Consider the following 18,823-nt stretch of genomic DNA (forward strand, 5'->3'; position numbering starts at 1 on the left):
CTTCAGATTACAGTATTAGGGGACCACTAAGGTCATATAAAAGAGACTAGATACAGTATTAGGGACCACTAAGGTCTATATAAAAGACTTCAGATACAGTATTAGGGACCACTAAGGTCTATATAAAAGAGACTTCAGATACAGTATTAGGGACCCTACGGTCTATATAAAAGAGACTTCAGGACACAGTACTTAGGGGACCATAAGGGTCTATATATAAGAGACTCAGATACAGTATTAGGGACCACTAAGGTCTATATAAAAGAGACTTCAGACACAGTATTAGGGACCACTAAGGTCTATAATAAAGAGACTTCAGATACAGTATTAGGGGACCCATAAGGTCTATATAAAAGAGACTTCAGATACGTATTAGGGACCACTAAGGTCTATATAAAGAGACTCAGATACAGTATTAGGGGACCACTAAGGTCTACATAAAGAGGACTTGAGATACAGTATTTAGGGACCACTAAGGTATCTATTAAAGAGACTTCAGATACAGGCATTAGGGGACACTAAGGTCTAAATAAAAGAGACTTGAGATACAGTAATTAGGGACCACTAAGGTCTATATAAAAGAGACTTCAGATACAGTATTAGGGGACCACTAAGGGTCTATATAAAAGAGACTTCAGATACAGTATTAGGGGACCACTAAGGTCTATATAAAAGAGACTTCAGATACAGTATTAGGGACCACTATGGTCTATATAAAAGAGACTTCAGATACAGTATTAGGGACCACTAAGGTCTATATAAAAGAGACTTCAGATACAGTATTAGGGACCACTAAGGTCTATATAAAAGAGACTTCAGATACAGTATTAGGGGACCACTAAGGTCTATATAAAAGAGACTTCAGATACAGCATTAGGGACCACTAAGGTCTATATAAAAGAGACTTCAGATACAGTATTAGGGGACCACTAAGGTCTATATAAAAGAGACTTCAGATACAGTATTAGGGGACCACTAAGGTCTATATAAAGAGACTTCAGATACAGTATTAGGGGACCACTAAGGTCTATATAAAAGATACTTCAGATACAGTATTAGGGGACCACTAAGGTCTATACAAAGAGACTTCAGATACAGTATTAGGGACCACTAAGGTCTATATAAAAGAGACTTCAGATACAGTATTAGGGACCACTAAGGTCTATATAAAGAGACTTCAGATACAGTATTAGGGGACCACTAAGGCCTATATAAAAGAGACTTCAGATAAAGCATTAGGGGACCACTAAGGGTCTATATAAAAGAGACTTCAGATACAGTATCAGGGGACCACTAAGGTCTATATAAAAGAGACTTCAGATACAGTATTAGGGGACCACTAAGGTCTATATAAAAGAGACTTCAGATACAGTATTAGGGACCACTAAGGTCTATATAAAGAGACTTCAGATACAGTATTAGGGACCACTAAGGTCTATATAAAGATACTTCAGATACAGTATTAGGGACCACTAAGGTCTATATAAAAGAGACTTCAGATACAGTATTAGGGACCACTAAGGTCTATATAAAAGAGACTTCAGATACAGTATTAGGGACCACTAAGGTCTATATAAAAGCAAACAAAAAGCAGAATGTCATGGGACATTAAATAGTGAGATTTTTTTAACGTTGGGAGAAGTAATCTGCCAGTCCAAAGTAATACATAATGTAGTCTGTAATATATCTGTAATATGATTGGATGTGTTCAGCTGTTGTCTGCAGTTAGAAGGATGGGCGTTATGTCTGATATCTGACCTGTGGGAGAAGACGGACTTTGACAGGTTAAGGACGGAGAGATGCTTCAAAGATCCTCTGAGCAGAGACGCACACACCTGAAAAACATAAAACCCAACTCAGCAAAAAAACATAAACACTAAAAGGCTGTAATAAACTGTACAAAAACATCCATAGAAATAAAACATGGTGTTATGTATGTTCTTATTAGGTTAGAAGGCAGACACAGGAAATTGTATTTTATATTTTTAAACGTCTTAACTTCAGCCACTCAAAGTCTTAAAAGTGTGTACAGTGTGTGTTGTGTGTAACTAACAATGTTTTCATGATCGATTAATCTGTGGATTGTTTTCTGGATTCACCGATTAGTTGCTCGGCCTCTAAAATGTCAGAAAAATCTGCAAAGCCCAAGCCGTTTTGTCCACAACTTAAATATATTCCGTTACTGTCACAGAGGAGCAAAGAAACAAGAAAATAATCACATTTAAAAAGCTGCAATCAGAGCATTACACTTAAACGAATTGAATTTTAACAGAGCAACTAATCAAGTAATCAACTCTCCTGTTGAAATTGTCAACACGTTTATATTCTTAGGCATCCATAGTTCAGACTCCCTCACAGGGTCGCTTCACATCAGCTGTGCCATTAAGAAGGCCCATCAGAGGCTATATTTTTGAGGTGTCTTAAGAGATTGGTATGTCCCTTAATATTCTACAGAACCTCTACCGTTGTACAATGAGATACTGACAGGTAACACTGTAGTGTGGTTTGTTAGGGCTACTTCACATGACCTTAATCTTCTGATAAAGGTCAAAACTGCATCTAAAATCATCGGCGTTGCACTTGAACCGTTGCAGCATATTTACTGGAAACGCAGTAGTAAGAAGGACAAGGTATTATGCGGGATCCTAGTCCTCCTGCACATAACCTCCGCCCCCCCCCCCCCCCCTTCCATCAGGGAGACGCTTGCTGAGTATCCCAATGCACACATCATGTTATAGAGAAAGTTTTTACCCCCGGGTGATAAGGTTACTGAATGATGGCACAGCATGACTGTCTATTGTGGTGTTTAAAGTTTTAATAGTTATTTATGTTATAATTATCGTTATTATTATAACTGTTACTTTTGACTGGTGCTGAGAGAGTGCAATAATGCATATTGTATTTCATTGCTGTGGTACTCTGTACTAAGGTGCATATGACAATAAACTTGAACTTGAACTTGAACTAATGGATTTCTCTTTGTGGCTCTAGTTTTGTGTCTGAGCTGCTTTTACCTGCTCCAGAGAGCAGTCGCTGTTGGACAGATCCAGAGTCTCCAGGCAGTTCGGGTGACCCAGGAAGCTGTGCAGGTTCTGTGCAGAAAACAAACACACAAACGCATCACTGCTGTCACTTCAAACACGTCAGATCTCCAAGCTTTTCAAGAACGTTCTGTACTGAGGAGCTTTAATAAGCTGTGGGGGTTGCAGAGTCTGTCTTGATGGTGCGTGGGACAGCAGCGGAGGCGGCAGCGTACCGGCATGTCGTCCCCTCGGAGCGAGTTTCCCGACAGGTCGAGGTGTGTGAGGTTGGCGGCGACGGCCGGGTTGGCACACAGAGCCTGACAGAGGCTGTTCACGCCTGCAAGACATGACAGAGATCAGGTTCCTCAGCCCCGTAGCAAGCGTCTTATTTCTCTGAAGAGGGCCCGGCTGGGGCTAGTCCCAGTCTGATAGCAGCATTTAGGTAGACCCCAATAGTTTCTGTGATACCAGAATCATGGACTGAACCGTGTAGATGTAAATTTAAAGAAGATATAAGACAGATTCCATAGGGCTCTACATTAAGTCAGTGCTAAAAGCTAACTGGAGATTTGAAAATATGACTACGTCAAGCTGTAGTTTAAAAAACGTCCTAAAAATGTAAAGGGTAACTACTGTGTTTTTTCAACATGAACCCTATTTTCCAATGTGTTTGTGTCTAAGTGACTGATGAGAGAAAAGAAGCAAGTTTTATGACATCTTTGCTTTATCTGTGCTCACCTTTGGGAGATATGGAAGTCCTGGAGAGGTTCAGGTGCTTCAGGCCCATGGGCAGTTTGGCAAGTTGGGCACTGAGAGCAGCAACACCTGCAGAAGGTAACACACACCTAAAGTAGTTGTAGCTCCTTTCGGTTCGGTCTTCTGGTGTTCCCTAAACGTTTCCTCAAGGTTCTCTAGGATAGCATTTCCTCAAGTTTGGATTTTATCAGTTGCGGTTTCATTGATTCCATGTTTGTTTCAGTTTATTCTTCGTTGTTTGTTGATTTTTTTTAGTATACTCCTTTGCTGCTCTTCTCGTGGTTGTGTATACGTGTGTGTGTGGGGGGGGGGGGGGGCTATTTTGTTTTTTGTTTTATCTTTATAAAATATGTGAAGCACTTTGTGCTGCCTTTTTGTGTATGAAAAGTGCTAAATAAATAGTCTGATTTGATGTATTGAACGAGGCATTTAAAAAAAATACTTGATACAATTTGGTCTGTGTCTAAAGAGTATTGAATTAGGTAATCAGTCCCAGTCATTGAGGACTTTATGTTTTTATATTTATTAATGTATTACTCTGTGTGTCCCTACTTTGCATTATGCCAATTGTATTCACTCGCACCATATCTAATCTGTATAAGTTTTACCTGTCTGTATTTAGTAGAGGTGTTTATAGTGTACATAAGAACCCTAACCCACATAATACTTTTTGTACATATTTTCTATGTCTATTTAAAGGGATATCAACGTGGACTCTATTTCCTAATTTTCAATAATTGCTTAGTGTGTAGGTGACTGATAGGAACAACAATCTTTGAGTCTGTCAGAGTCAAAACGAGCACTTTTGTGAAGCTAAAAACAAGCTGCACCATTGGCCTATTAACTTATATTGTTGCTTGTTTCGCCGACTGCCGAGATCTCGCTTATTACTGGACCAATGTCAAAGATTGTTAGACTTAGACTTAGCTTTTATTTTATTTTGTTGTTCCCGATTGTTGTTGTTCAGTCACTTAGACACAAAAACAAAGGAATCTAGGGCCAAGTTAATAAAAAAAAAATAGTGTGTATCCAATGTGTATTTTTCTTTGAATGTGTATGTATGCTGTAACAAGGGAATCTCCCAGTGGGAATCAATCCATTTTATCTTTGAGCTGACGGACTCCAACATGGCCGCTAGAGGGCGCATGACTACACCTCAGAGCCCTCTGTGACAGTTAGGAGCAACAATTACAACAGCTTATCAATAGAAATAATGTCCAGTTTGTAGTGAAGAGGATCTGAATGAGAATCAATTCATATTAATTTAAATATCAATTAATAAAATCAATTATATTTTTTAAACATTGTAAAAGAAACATTAGGGACATGTATATAACTCATGTTTTCACAATAAAAACAATGTACAGGATGTGCGTGTGTGTGTGCGTGTGTGTGTGTGCGTGTGTGTGTGTGTGTGTGTGTGTGTGTGTGTGTGTGTGTGTGTGTACATGTTTTAACCTTTGTCCTCCAGTGAGTTGTTGCTCAGGCTCAGTGTGTGCAGCGTGCAGGCGGGGTTGTGCGACAGAGCGCTGGCCAGTTTCTGAGCAAAATCACTGAAGAGGAGGAGAGAAAGATTGTGAAACACAATGACATGACTCAGATTGGACAGAGAGTCTAGCTAGACTGATATAGACGGATATCCGGCCTAAATCGATGAAATCCAGCGGATTTTTGGGTGGCACCGGAGAAATCCCGGAAGTGGAACGTCAAGGATAGAGACTATTTGTCCTCTGACCTTCTGAGTCCAGTGTTGTCGAGCACAAGCTCCTCCAGCCGGCCGGACCGGGCCACCACTCTGAGGATCTGGTCGCACACATCTGTCGCCTGGAGACACACACACACACACACACACACAACACACACACACACACACACACACACACACACACACACACCACACACACACACACACACACACACACACACACACACACACACACACACACACACACACACTTTTATTTTGGGCAGTTTAGGCCTTTATTTTGACAGGACAGCTAGACATGAAAGGGGAGAGAGAGGGTAAAAGAGTGGCCGCAGTTTGGAAGTGAACCTGCGGCTGCTGCGTCAAGGACTAAGCCTTTGTATATGGGGGGGCTGGCTACCGGGTGAGCTACCCAGGCGCCCGGGCCTTTCATTTCATTTGATCTGAGTGAGATTTTTAAGAAGTAAAAGCAAAACTAGCTTAATTTTGTATTGGAGTGATTTTTTTTGATTAGAGTCTGTCAAAGTTGACTATTGTTCCCATCCATTTTTATTTTCAAAGATTATTTTTTCTTATTTTTTTAGGCCTTTCTTTTAAAGGACAGCTGGATATATGAAAGGGGAAGAGAGGGGGGAATGACATGCAGCAAAGGGCCTGGGTCAGGATCGAACCTGCTGCCGCAAGGACTGAGCCTCTGGGGCGCACGCTCAACCAGGTGCGCTACGCCCCTCCTACTCTCATATAACAAAAAAAAACTGTAAAAATACTCTGTTACAAGTAAAAGTCCTGCATTAAAAAATACTACTTCAAAGTAAAGAAGTAGCCTACTCCTCGACGCACAGGCCCGGGTTCGACTCCGACCTGCGGCCCGTTGCTGCATGTCATTCCCTCCCCCGTCTCTCCCCTTTCATTTCTTCAGCTGTCCTGTCAATAAAGGCTTGAAAATCCCCCAAAAATGATCTTAAAAAAAAAAGAGACGCAGAGGGAAACAGAAAATACACGCATCCGGAGCAATCCCTGAAAGTGGAACACAAAGGTAATAGACCAACTTCTTTTTTTTAACTTCCATAAAAGCAAAATCTTTCCAAAAGTCAATGAGTAATTGTGATTTCAACATGGACCGACATACAGTTATTGTGATTAGGAGTTGTATTACCAGTTTGAAGTCTTTGGTGCAGAGTTTAGTGAACCACTGGTTGTACTCCAGAGCTGCGATGATCGCCACCAGATCCCTGCAGAGAAAAGACTAAATCAACCTTTCAGATGTAATGTCACGGAGTGATAAGAAGAATGAACTTAATTTAGGGTGTTTTCTTCTTCTTCTTCTTCTTCAGAAACTGCCACTAAGTGATGTCATAAACAAATAAAAATACAAACCATGAAACCCAACGCTGAGTAAAATAATCGGTAAAACGTTTTGTCTTGTTAAAGCTACAGGGTGTTTCTGTCTCCCCCCGAGAGGAATCCTAAAAATTCAAGGCATAAAATCAAATTGATTTTAAAAACATGTGAAACTCTATCACATTCATTGAAATTATTGAATTGAACACATTGAACATTGAATTGAATAAAAAAAGCGCCACTAAAAAAAAGTAATGACAGTCACATTTTAAACTGCAGCTTTCTACTGATAAAAAAAGAAGTCTTGAGCGTCTTTTTCGCAATATGTTTATGTTTATCGCGGCCGTTAATTCTGCAATGATGATAAAAAACGATATATTGTGCAGCCCTAGTTAGAGTCACCGAAATTCTTTCTATGATTTTGTGATAGCTCTGGACGTACCTGTTCTCCAGGTGAATGAAGTCCTGCAGGTTGAGCTCCCTGGTGTCCTGGGTGAGATAGATGGTGTCGACATCCTGCAGTTAAACACGAGAGGAAATAGATTCACGATGGTGTGTTCAGGTACATCACAAAGCTAAACTCAAACAAACAAAGTCAATTTAAACACAAATGGAGGTAAAGTGTTGTAGCTTGAAAAGCAGAGGAAGATAGCAGAGGGGGGGGGAAATCACCAGACGCCTCGCATTACGATATCATCACAATACTTATGCCATGATACGATATTATTGCGATTTTAAACATATTGCAATTTATATCCTTTTTTCCAACTTCTGATTTTTCCCAATTTCAAATGACGTCCCCCAAAAGGAAACTTTGTCAACATCTGTTTTATCTAAAAAGAAACATTTCTCTGTTTGTTCATTTCACTTCAATTATATTGCTGGAAAATGGAACAAACTGACCAACGCGTGTATATAATACATAATAAAAGATCGATACCTGGCGGCTGTGCATCGATACAGTGTTGTCACTGAAAATATCGCGATACAATGCCGTATCGACCCCCCACCCCACCCCATGGTGTGTGTCCATTATCTTTTCAACGCTTCCAATTCATTTCCATGGAAACAGCCGTGCAATGCATTCTGGTAGCGTCACACGGGGACTTGGGAGAGTCCAAATGCCCCCCTACCTCTTCTGAAGAGTCCATAATGTTTTTTAATCCTCCTTATCCTCCATGGCTACCAGCACCTGTGTGGAGGAGGCGTGGGGGCGCGGTCACGGAAGGCTTGTATCATGTGGACACGCCAACAGTTTTGCAAGCAACTGCATAGCTTATTGCTCTGTGAACTATTTTCATAAATTAAGAGATCGTATTGCAAACGAGCCGCCACTATGCGACCAGACAGACCCACGTGACGCGTTCGTCCAATCAGGTGCAGCCTTCGCGGTTGTGGGAGGATGTAGCCTGTTTTCTTTGCTTGTCAGTGGTCAGTGAAGAGAAACAGGTGGCAAGCCCACTAGTGTGCAATGCTGGGAGGGGGGGGGGGGGGGGACAACACGTACTGTATATGGACACGTACCATCACAGGTGAGAAAAGATGAGAAACAAAAAGAAACGTAAGCAGAAGAATAGAAGAAGAGGAACAAGTGGAAGATAAGAAAGCAGAAACAAACAAGAAGCAGGAGGAATACAGGAGGACAAATCAATCAATCATAGAAAGAATATCAAGAGGAAGCAGCAGAAGGGCAAACAATGACATTAATATTTCATAATTACAGAATATTAGGCAGAAGGGAAAACAAGCATACATTTATCAGACAAAGAAGAAGTAGTCAGAGCAAAGAAAAGTAGAATAAAAACCACAAAAGGTGACCATGACAGCACCAGATGAAAAAACCTTACTAGCAACAAAAAAGACAGAAAATAGAACAATTTTCTATAAAAAATGCTGATTTCAGTCAACGGCACCGACCCATTGGACCTCCTCTCTGTACGGCAGGCCCAGGTAATCACACACACACCAGTACTGATGAGAAAACCCGCCTGAAAAAGAGTCAAAACAACCCCTTTTAGCGCATAAATACACTTTAAACATTTGCCGGGATGTAGTTTTTCCCTCTTTGAGGCTGATTTACCGCAGGGTCCCTGATCTGCCGAGCCCGGTTCGTCCCAGACGGCCTGGAGGGACGCCACCCTCTCCGGAGGCTTCAGACTCAGCTTCTTCATCACCTTCCTTCCTTACAGAGAGAGGGATGAAGACACAGAAAAGAACAGAGAGAAGGAGTCCAAGAAGCCAATTATTAATTATATTAAACATTTTATGCGTAGCTTTTTTTATGTTAATGAACGTTACATTTGAGCCATTGTCAAACAAGTTGCTACAAAGCTAATTAAGACATTCAGCTCTTCTGAAGCGGTTTTCTTAATCCTCCGTGTCCTCCATGGCTACTAGCAACTGTGTGGAGGAGGGGGGTGCAATCACAGAAGGCTTGAAGCAGTTCATCTTCACATTCACCATATAACACAAACACATACAGAGCTGACATATTTCAAAAAATTCAAGTAAAAAGGGTTTTGTGTGGCAGGGCACCTTTAAAAAGGTCAATTAAGGAGGATGTGAAAATGGCCTTAGACCTCAGAGGGTTATAGAATTATCAACAATTAACAGTTTTTCATTTTTGTTGCAGATGAAATTTCTGCTGATAGACTAACCGATTCATCAACTGATGATTTCGGCTCTTTAACAGAAAAATCTGCTGTGACAAGCTTAGTCTCGGGAAGGATAATGTTTGGTGGAACATGTACGTTCAAAAGTTGTTTTAGTCGTGCAACAGAAAACTCAGATTGGACAGATAGTCTAGCTAGCTGTCTGGATTTACCCTGCAGAGATCTGAGGACCAGGTAACCATAGTCCTCAGATTGGACAGATAGTCTAGCTAGCTGTCTGGATTTACCCTGCAGAGATCTGAGGACCAGGTAACCATAGTCCTCAGATTGGACAGATAGTCTAGCTAGCTGTCTGGATTTACCCTGCAGAGATCTGAGGACCAGGTAACCATAGTCCTCAGATTGGACAGATAGTCTAGCTAGCTGTCTGGATTTACCCTGCAGAGATCTGAGGACCAGGTAACCAGAGTCCTCAGAAATCAGCCGCAGGTTAGAACGCCAACACAGAGACAGAGGAAGTTTATCTAATGCCTGTTGTTGCTGGATGGAAGCAAATAAGACAGCCAGGTTACAACATCTGCTTTTAGTTTGGAGGAAGAGATGAGAACTTAAGGCAAGACCAAGTCTTCCTTAACCCTCCTGTTGTCCTTGGGTCAAATTTGAACCCTTTAAAAAATGTCTGTATCTGAAATATGGATTTCTTTTTAACCAAATTACCACAAAAATGGATTGGATTCCATACAACGTTCTTTGCAAATACAACTGATCACTTTCATTCCTCTGATCTTAAGTATTAGTCAAAATAATTCAAAATCTTTGCTTTTTATTAATTTAATTCGAATATTAGGTCTAAATCCATATATAGTCTAGCTATCTGTCTGGATTCACCCTGCAGAGATCTGAGGACCAGATAACCACAGTCCTCAGAAACCAGCCGCAGGTTAGAGCGCCAACACAAAGAAAGTAGAAGGTAACGGACATCCGGCTGATAAGAGGGACATCTGGCAGATCTTAAGACCACCATAACAACCCTCTAAATTATTCGTGATCGATATAAACTATCTTTAATTTTACATGTATTTAGCGTGTCAAATCTACAGGGTCAACAGTTTCCTTCCTGCCCAACCCTCTCCCTGCTACCTACACAGGGGGGACAGCGGGGCAGATCCGGTTCAGACAGCTGCCGATGTGAGCGATCACCTCGTCCACTTCCTCCACCGAACCCAGCCGGAGGCTCCACGGGCCGCGCTCATGCTCCAACACCAGCTGCGCACACACACACACACACACACACACACACACACAAAGCAACGCCAAATGTAACAACCCAAAGCGCGTACTCAGTTCTGCTGCTTACAGGCTTCTGCTAAAATAAAACAAATTGCTTGTTGAATTTCAAAACGATTCAAAAGAAAACCATTTCCAACGATCTTTGATTGAACAAATTGAACATTGAATGAAATATAATATATCTCTGGGTGTCCATGAGACCACTGTTTGTGTGTCTGTGTACCTGAGTGGGCTTGTTGCTGCTGATTCCCTGGATATCAAGGTAGCTGAACGAGTGTTCAACCTAAAAGAAGCAAAAAAGGAGACAGATCATGAAATTCAGCAGTGAATATATCAAGTTAATCTTGGATTTCAACGTCATATTTAAAAAGGGATTACCAGGGCAACATGTTGAGTTTTGGGAAAACACACAAACAGACTGTTGGCCTTTTCTTTTTGCTTCAACAAATCACAAATGGAAAGTTCTGGGTCCCCGAGGACAACTTGCTCTCCACAATGTCAACACTTCTCTGGAAGAAGAGAATATATATTTATATCTAAAACTGGTTAATTTGCCTCTTCCTGAGAACTGGAGGATTTTCCCAGGAAAAGTTTAGCTCCCGGACAGAGACAGAGTCCACGTCAAATCGCTCGATAACTGGACGCAGAGAGATTTTAGGTGTCGTACGTTCACTCAGCTGTTAAGGCAAGCAGCTAGTTTTCCATAAAAAGAACATTAATTTAAATGTGAGAACACTTTTTTCACAAGGACACAAATGTCCACCTGTCACTCATAAGTTGTGCTTTCAAACCACATTTAAGATTTTTTTTTACAGATCTAAGAAGGACAGAAACACTGGTAAGGGTGACACTGGTGTTTTGTAAGCACATCTGATCTGCCACAATATCTAATATACTATATATATTAAAGCGTGCATGGCGCACATGTCCCCGATACGATAAAAGTAGAGAAAGGGGGTCGGACCTGATGAGTTGTTTATCAACTTCTTCCTACTCCTTTTGAACATGGGACCTTTTTTGTTTGTTTGAATGACTTTCAATTTAGGAGGACTGTGCTAAGAAGTACATGACCTTATTTATCTCTCATTTTAATTATATATGTATGCATGAATGCATGTATATAGATCTTTTATTTTAATGTTGTGGTTTTTTTTACATGTTCAAATAAACTTTAAACTAAACATGTCCCCAATACAATTTTTTGTGCTTGGAAGCTACTGTACATTTTAACAGTGAATATTTGAAGCTTCGGTGGCCAGACCCTCCTCCACAGTGCTGCGGAGGAGGGTCTGGCTAGTCCACACAACATTCTGGGGATGGGAGAAAAACGTGCTCTGGTTTATTGGCATTTCTTTAAACCAATCACAATCGTCATGGGCGGCGCCAAGGACGCCGGACGCAAAATCGTCTCGGGAAAGAACTTGTTTTGGTGGATTTACCCTGCAGAGATCTGAGGACCAGGTAACCATAGTCCTCAGATTGGACAGATAGTCTAGCTAGCTGTCTGGATTTACCCTGCAGAGATCTGAGGACCAGGTAACCAGAGTCCTCAGATTGGACAGATAGTCTAGCTAGCTGTCTGGATTTACCCTGCAGAGACCTGAGGACCAGGTAACCATAGTCCTCAGATTGGACAGATAGTCTAGCTAGCTGTCTGGATTTACCCTGCAGAGATCTGAGGACCAGGTAACCATAGTCCTCAGATTGGACAGATAGTCTAGCTAGCTGTCTGGATTTACCCTGCAGAGATCTGAGGACCAGGTAACCATAGTCCTCAGATTGGACAGATAGTCTAGCTAGCTGTCTGGATTTACCCTGCAGAGATCTGAGGACCAGGTAACCAGAGTCCTCAGAAATCCACCTGAGGTTGAGAACGCCAACACAAAGAAAGAGGAAGGGGACGGCTGAAAAAAGGGACATCTGGGGGGATTTCAGGTGTCACCGGAGCAATACCGAAAGTGGACCGTTGTGGATATAGACAAGAGTTGGTATTTAATGCCGGTTGTTGCTGGATGGAAGCAAATAAGACAGCCAGGTTACATCATCTGCTTTTAGTATGGAGGAAGAGATGAGAACTTAAGGCAAGACCAAGTCTTCCTTAACCCTCCTGTTGTCCTCAGGTTAGATTTGACCCCTTTAATAAAATGTCTAAATCTGAAATATGGGTTTCTTCTTAACCAAATTACCACAAAAAATTGCAAATACAATTGATCACTTTTATTCCTGACTAAACTCATCTGTACGTTCCTCTATTAGTCAACTAACGTCAACTATTAGTCAAAATAATTTAAAATCTTTGCTTTTTAAATCGAATATTAGGTGTAATTCTATATAAATGAGGGTTATTGACTATGAATTCCCCCAAACTACTGTAAAACTAGTAGTAGGAAGGTGGAGTTCGTGAAAACTTAGAATTCAATGTCAATCTTTTTGTCCGCTTTTGACCCGGAAGGACAGAACAAAAGGTCAACAGAGCACTCACTTCAAAGGCTTTAATTATTAGATTTACCCTGTAAAATGATGGTCACACTGAGAAATCTTTCCGATGCTCCTTCACGAGAGAGGTTGTGAGTCGTGATGCAACTCTGTGCCAGCCTGAGAACACCCTGACGAACTTCCAGCAAATTTGAGATTTGCTCTGCGAGTCCATTTGGCCGAGAGCCCATTCAAGCCCATTTCCAATTTTTCCAAACCGAGTCACCAATCAGCAACCTGCTGATGTCGCCTGGATCATCGTTCTGATTGGTTGATGGACTATCCAACTGCGCCCAGAGGCATTTGAGAGGCGTCCATTGGTGACTACCAGACACTAGACACTAGATACAGATACTACTCTCAGTTACAACTGAGAAGGGTCTGGTGTCAAACAGGCTTTTTATCAAGTGAAACATATCATTATAGAAACAGAGGTATGTATAATGATATGGAGCGGGATATTATAACGAAGAGAACTTTAACAAAACCTGGGGAAAAAGAAAGAAATCCCAGGGACAAAAGGAATGTGAAAACAAGCTGCAGAACAAATGTCTGGACTCACAACCTCGCACACATTTCCCTTTGAATCCAGAGAGAAGGAAAAAGTAAAAATAAAGAAACTTAAAACTCGCTGCCAAGAAAAGAGAAAGGGAGGAAAACAGGGAAATAAACAGAGACAGGAAGAGAGGGGGGGGGGGGCGGGCAAGAAAAGGGGGAGTTATTAAAAAGAAAGTGAAAGATGAATAAGTTATCCAAAGAAAGTGAAAGATGATTAAAATATTGTGAGATAGAAATTAGTGTGAAAATGAAGGAGGGATAAAGAAGAGATAGAGGAGGAGGAAACAGGGTGAATATGGTTGGACTTGGATGGACTTTAATCCACAGAAACAGAAAAGAGAGAGAGAGAGAGGACAAGAGGGCAGAGAGAGAGAGAGAGAGAGAGAGAGAAGTGTGCCTCCTCCCCTCCTTTCCTTGCCAGCTGTTAAATTCCTCCATTGTCTTTTTTTTCCTCCCTCTGCTGCCTCTCTCTGCCAGGACAGTACACACTGAGGAACAAACCACCCTCTGTTTCCCACACACACACACACACACACACACACACACACACACACACACACACACACACACACACACACACACACACTAGAAAAACCGCTGGTGTACTCTGAAACAACAGATCATGGGTCAGCTGGCAGAGCGGGGTTTACCAGATTTTATCCAGGGGTTATGTACATTTCATGTATTTCTGTTTTGAACCGTAGTCATTATAATATGTCGTTTAACATTTTTTAAATACCCAATAAGAAGCCTGGAGGCTGTTAACATGCAAGGTTTTTAACATCTGAGAACCGTGAAACTTGGGCAATTATCTAAAGTCTATCAATCATTTCTTAACCTATTTCAAAAACTCTTTAACAACAAACTACCGGAAGCAATTCAACTTTTATATATCAGATAAGCAAATGGATGAATAGATATACAGAAATATAAAACAGGGTGGCTGGGTTGGCTCAGCTGGTAGAGCAGGGGCACGTTTACAATGAGATTGACGCCTCGACGCAAAGGTACAGGGTTTGAATCCGACCTGAGGTGATTTAATGCATCTCACCCCCCCCTTTTCACCTAGCTGTCCTCTCAATTAAAGGTGGAAAATCCCCAAAAATAACCTTTAAAGAAATATAAAGCAGCAATTTAGAATTCAATAATTTTACTAACTTAAAACTGATATTTCTGTGTAATGAAGCTTACAGACTTTATTGCCTTAAAGCTACATTGTGAAAGACCTTCTTCCATCTAGTGTTTATATATATATATATATATATATATATATATATATAGCAATCAACTCTCTCTCTCGCCATGCAGTTCATAGCCGTCACGCTTCAAAAACCAAAAGTGTACAAAAAGCCGTCTATCAGCCGTGGTTGTTGTTGGAGTGCATGTCAGAGAGTGGTGCGGACGCTCATTTCCACATATGTTTTCTGGGCGAAGAAGAAGAGTCCTGTTGATGAAATTTGGATTTTTAACATGTGGTCCTCCATGTTTCCTTCTTCAAACTTGCCGGGGCCGAGAAGAAACGACTACCACTCGCAGCATTAGCAGCGTTAGCAGCATTAGCAGCGTTAGCAGCATTAGCTGCAGCTGTGAGTCGAAAACGCGAAAGGCGGAGCAGAACGTCCTTTACTGGGTAACATATTTCAAGATGGCGCATGACTATGGAGCGTCAGATGGGAGGAGGTCTCCGGGAAGACCCAGGACTAGGTGGAGGGATGTCCAGCTGGGAGGAGGCCCCGGGGAAGACCCAGGACTAGGTGCAGGGATGTCCAGCTGGGAGGAGGTCTCGAGGAAGACCCAGGACTAGGTGGAGGGATGTCCAGCTGGGAGGAGGCCCCGGGGAAGACCCAGGACTAGGTGCAGGGATGTCCAGCTGGGAGGAGGCCTCGAGGAAGACCCAGGACTAGGTGGAGGGATGTCCAGCTGGGAGGAGGCCCCGGGGAAGACCCAGGACTAGGTGCAGGGATGTCCAGCTGGGAGGAGGCCTCGGGGAAGACCCAGGACTAGGTGCAGGGACGTCCAGCTGGGAGGAGGCCCCGGGGAAGACCCAGGACTAGGTGCAGGGATGTCCAGCTGGGAGGAGGCCTCGAGGAAGACCCAGGACTAGGTGGAGGGATGTCCAGCTGGGAGGAGGCCCCGGGGAAGACCCAGGACTAGGTGCAGGGATGTCCAGCTGGGAGGAGGCCTCGGGGAAGACCCAGGACTAGGTGAAGGGACGTCCAGCTGGGAGAAGGCCTTGGGGAAGACCCAGGACTAGGTGGAGGGATGTCCAGCTGGGAGGAGGCCCCGGGGAAGACCCAGGACTAGGTGCAGGGATGTCCAGCTGGGAGGAGGCCTCGGGGAAGACCCAGGACTAGGTGGAGGGATGTCCAGCTGGGAGGAGGCCCCGGGGAAGACCCAGGACTAGGTGCAGGGATGTCCAGCTGGGAGGAGGCCTCGGGGAAGACCCAGGACTAGGTGCAGGGACGTCCAGCTGGGAGGAGGCCCCAGGGAAGACCCAGGACTAGGTGCAGGGATGTCCAGCTGGGAGGAGGCCTCGAGGAAGACCCAGGACTAGGTGGAGGGATGTCCAGCTGGGAGGAGGCCCCGGGGAAGACCCAGGACTAGGTGCAGGGATGTCCAGCTGGGAGGAGGCCTCGGGGAAGACCCAGGACTAGGTGAAGGGACGTCCAGCTGGGAGAAGGCCTTGGGGAAGACCCAGGACTAGGTGGAGGGACGTCCAGCTGGGAGGAGGCCTCGGAGAAGACCCAGGACTAGGTGCAGGGACGTCCAGGTGGGAGGAGGCCTCGGGGAAGACCCAGGACTAGGTGGTGGGATTATATCTCCAACCTGGCCTGGGAACAACTCGGGATCCCCCAGTCGGAGCTGGTTGATGTGGCTCGGGAAAGGGAAGTTTGGGGTCCCCTACTGGAGCTGCTGCCCCCGAGACCCCATACCGGATAAGCGGATGAAGATGGATGGATGAATGGATGGATGAATGGATGGATGGATCTACTGACGATGCTCAGTGTGCATCCGAAATCTCGCTTGGCCGATCCCTATGTAGTTCACTATTTAACCCTTGTGTTGTCCGTGGGTCAAATTTTACCCATTTTAAAAAAAGAAAAGAAGGATTTCTTTCAACCAAATTTTGACAAAAATAAAGCGGATTGTTCTGCATAACGCTCTTCACAATTAAAATAAATGATCACACTACTTTCTTTAAATTTTGATGTTTTATTCAATTTGATAGCATTCAAAAAATATTTGTTATGAAAGAACGTTGAAAAAAGTGACAAAAATGTCCGCAAAAGCTTCAAAAACGTGGGGGTAAAAGCCAAAAATGGACAGAAACATTGAAAAAAAGCGACAAAAACCCTTTTCAGTTTTGAAAAAGATGACCGAAACGCTGAAAACACTCAAAAGTCAATGAAGGTAGAGATCCTTTCTTATGTTGTATTATGTTGTAAAGCGTGATGCGTGGAGTCAATCTTCCATGTTATTTCCTGGTTTTTCAATCTAGTAACCCTTATTTCTGATAGATATATATTTTGAAAAACGGGTCAAATTTGACCCACAGACAACACAAGGGTTCATAAACACTACATAGGGAATAGTGAGCCCGGTTCCACTCTGCACCCCACTTACTTACAAGTTGTCTGGCCTGATTCACAATCTCATTAGTCAGACACCCAAAAACCTGCAGGGTTACCAGAGGGGTTAAAACGGAGGCTGAGAAGGAAGGAAACAGCGCTGGTAATTTTAGAGCGGCGTTTAACCATGCGTTCACTTCTCCTTTAATAACACAGGACTCCAATGACACATCATTCCTGAAGCGGTTTCTAAAGCTGAACCAGGAACTTTAGTCTTCACTATGTTTGTGACTTGTGATCTGAGGTGTTTGTAATCAGTCCTTAGCTCTTCTACAACACAGAGAATCTAGAGACGGGTTATCGTCATAGTCGTTATCCACTGAGAGAGTTTTATGAGTTTATAAGTTCCTATCAGGACACTCCTCTTCTTCATGTAGTTACTATTTTCAGCATGTTTGTGTCTCCGTCTCTTTCGCTCGCCCTCCAGGTTGAACTTTTCTTCCTCTCAGTGTTTTCCTTTCCCACAGGCTGTGTTCTTACAGCTGCATTGTGGGTAAAACTATCAGATGTCTCCATATGGTGGGACGTGTTTTTGCAAGTGGGTAAAAAGACGTAGAGAGAGAGAGAGAGAGAGAGAGAGAGAGAGAGAGAGAGTGAGAGAGAGACACTTCAATAATTGCACTTTTTTGAGTTTTTTGAAGTTTTTGGGACATTTTGTCTTTTTGTTTCAATTTCCATTGAATTTTTCCATTCAATTTATATCTCCCCCAAATGCTATACATTCAATGAAAGTAGAGAACCAACCATTTATTTTATGTAACCATCCACGTTATTTATATTTTTTTGACAATGTGGTTGTAACAAACTGAAATTTTCTGATATAGAAACTTTATGAACACCGGTCCAATTTGACCCGAGGACAACAGGAGGGTTAAGAGAGTTTAGGTGTCTGGAAAGGAAGGACAAGGGAAATCTGGTGTTGTAATGTGCAAAATGAGACAAATAGAAGAAAAAAAAACATCAACTTCACTCTGGAGGAACAAGCAGCTGCATGTCTGACATGACCAAAGTAACATTCCCACCGAGGAGAAAGAAAAGGAGGAAGACAGGAAGGGAATGAGGAGGAAATCTAGAGATTACATAGAGAAACATGAGGACGAAGTGGATGAGAAGTTAGAGAAACGTGGATGAAACATGGACTCTTCTTTCTTTCTGCAGGGAAGAAGGAAGAGTAGACTTACTAACCTTGGAGGGGACCCGTGCTGTCAGCAGATAGGCTCGATGTGACGCCAGGGCCTGGGGACGGAGACGGACACATATCAGACAGACAGATAACACAGCTCTATATAGATGTATAGACAAACTTGTGAGACTTGACTTGATAACTGAAACAATGCTATATTGTGTTTAGTTTTGCCTTCAGGAGCTCTCACCATTGATAACATAATGTTATGCTACCCATCCGAAAAAAATTAAAAAAAATGGTGTTCTGAA

General features: G+C 42.7%; 1 protein-coding gene across 1 annotated transcript; it reads right to left on the reverse strand.

The window, feature by feature from the left end:
* Positions 1-1,666: 1,666 nt before the first annotated feature.
* Positions 1,667-18,625, reverse strand: LOC116684573 (F-actin-uncapping protein LRRC16A; the record flags this gene model as incomplete). Its single annotated transcript, XM_032510111.1, has 13 exons — positions 1,667-1,835; positions 3,015-3,092; positions 3,257-3,360; positions 3,762-3,848; positions 5,238-5,332; positions 5,515-5,603; positions 6,641-6,716; positions 7,268-7,341; positions 8,743-8,813; positions 8,906-9,003; positions 10,582-10,703; positions 10,951-11,010; positions 18,575-18,625. Coding segments are annotated over 13 exons (1,174 nt in total), but the record flags the coding sequence as incomplete, so codon positions are not given.
* Between the last annotated feature and the right edge of the window lie 198 nt (positions 18,626-18,823).

This window comes from Etheostoma spectabile, unplaced genomic scaffold (assembly GCF_008692095.1).
Source record: "Etheostoma spectabile isolate EspeVRDwgs_2016 unplaced genomic scaffold, UIUC_Espe_1.0 scaffold00019315, whole genome shotgun sequence".
In the NCBI taxonomy this organism is placed as follows: domain Eukaryota; kingdom Metazoa; phylum Chordata; class Actinopteri; order Perciformes; family Percidae; genus Etheostoma; species Etheostoma spectabile.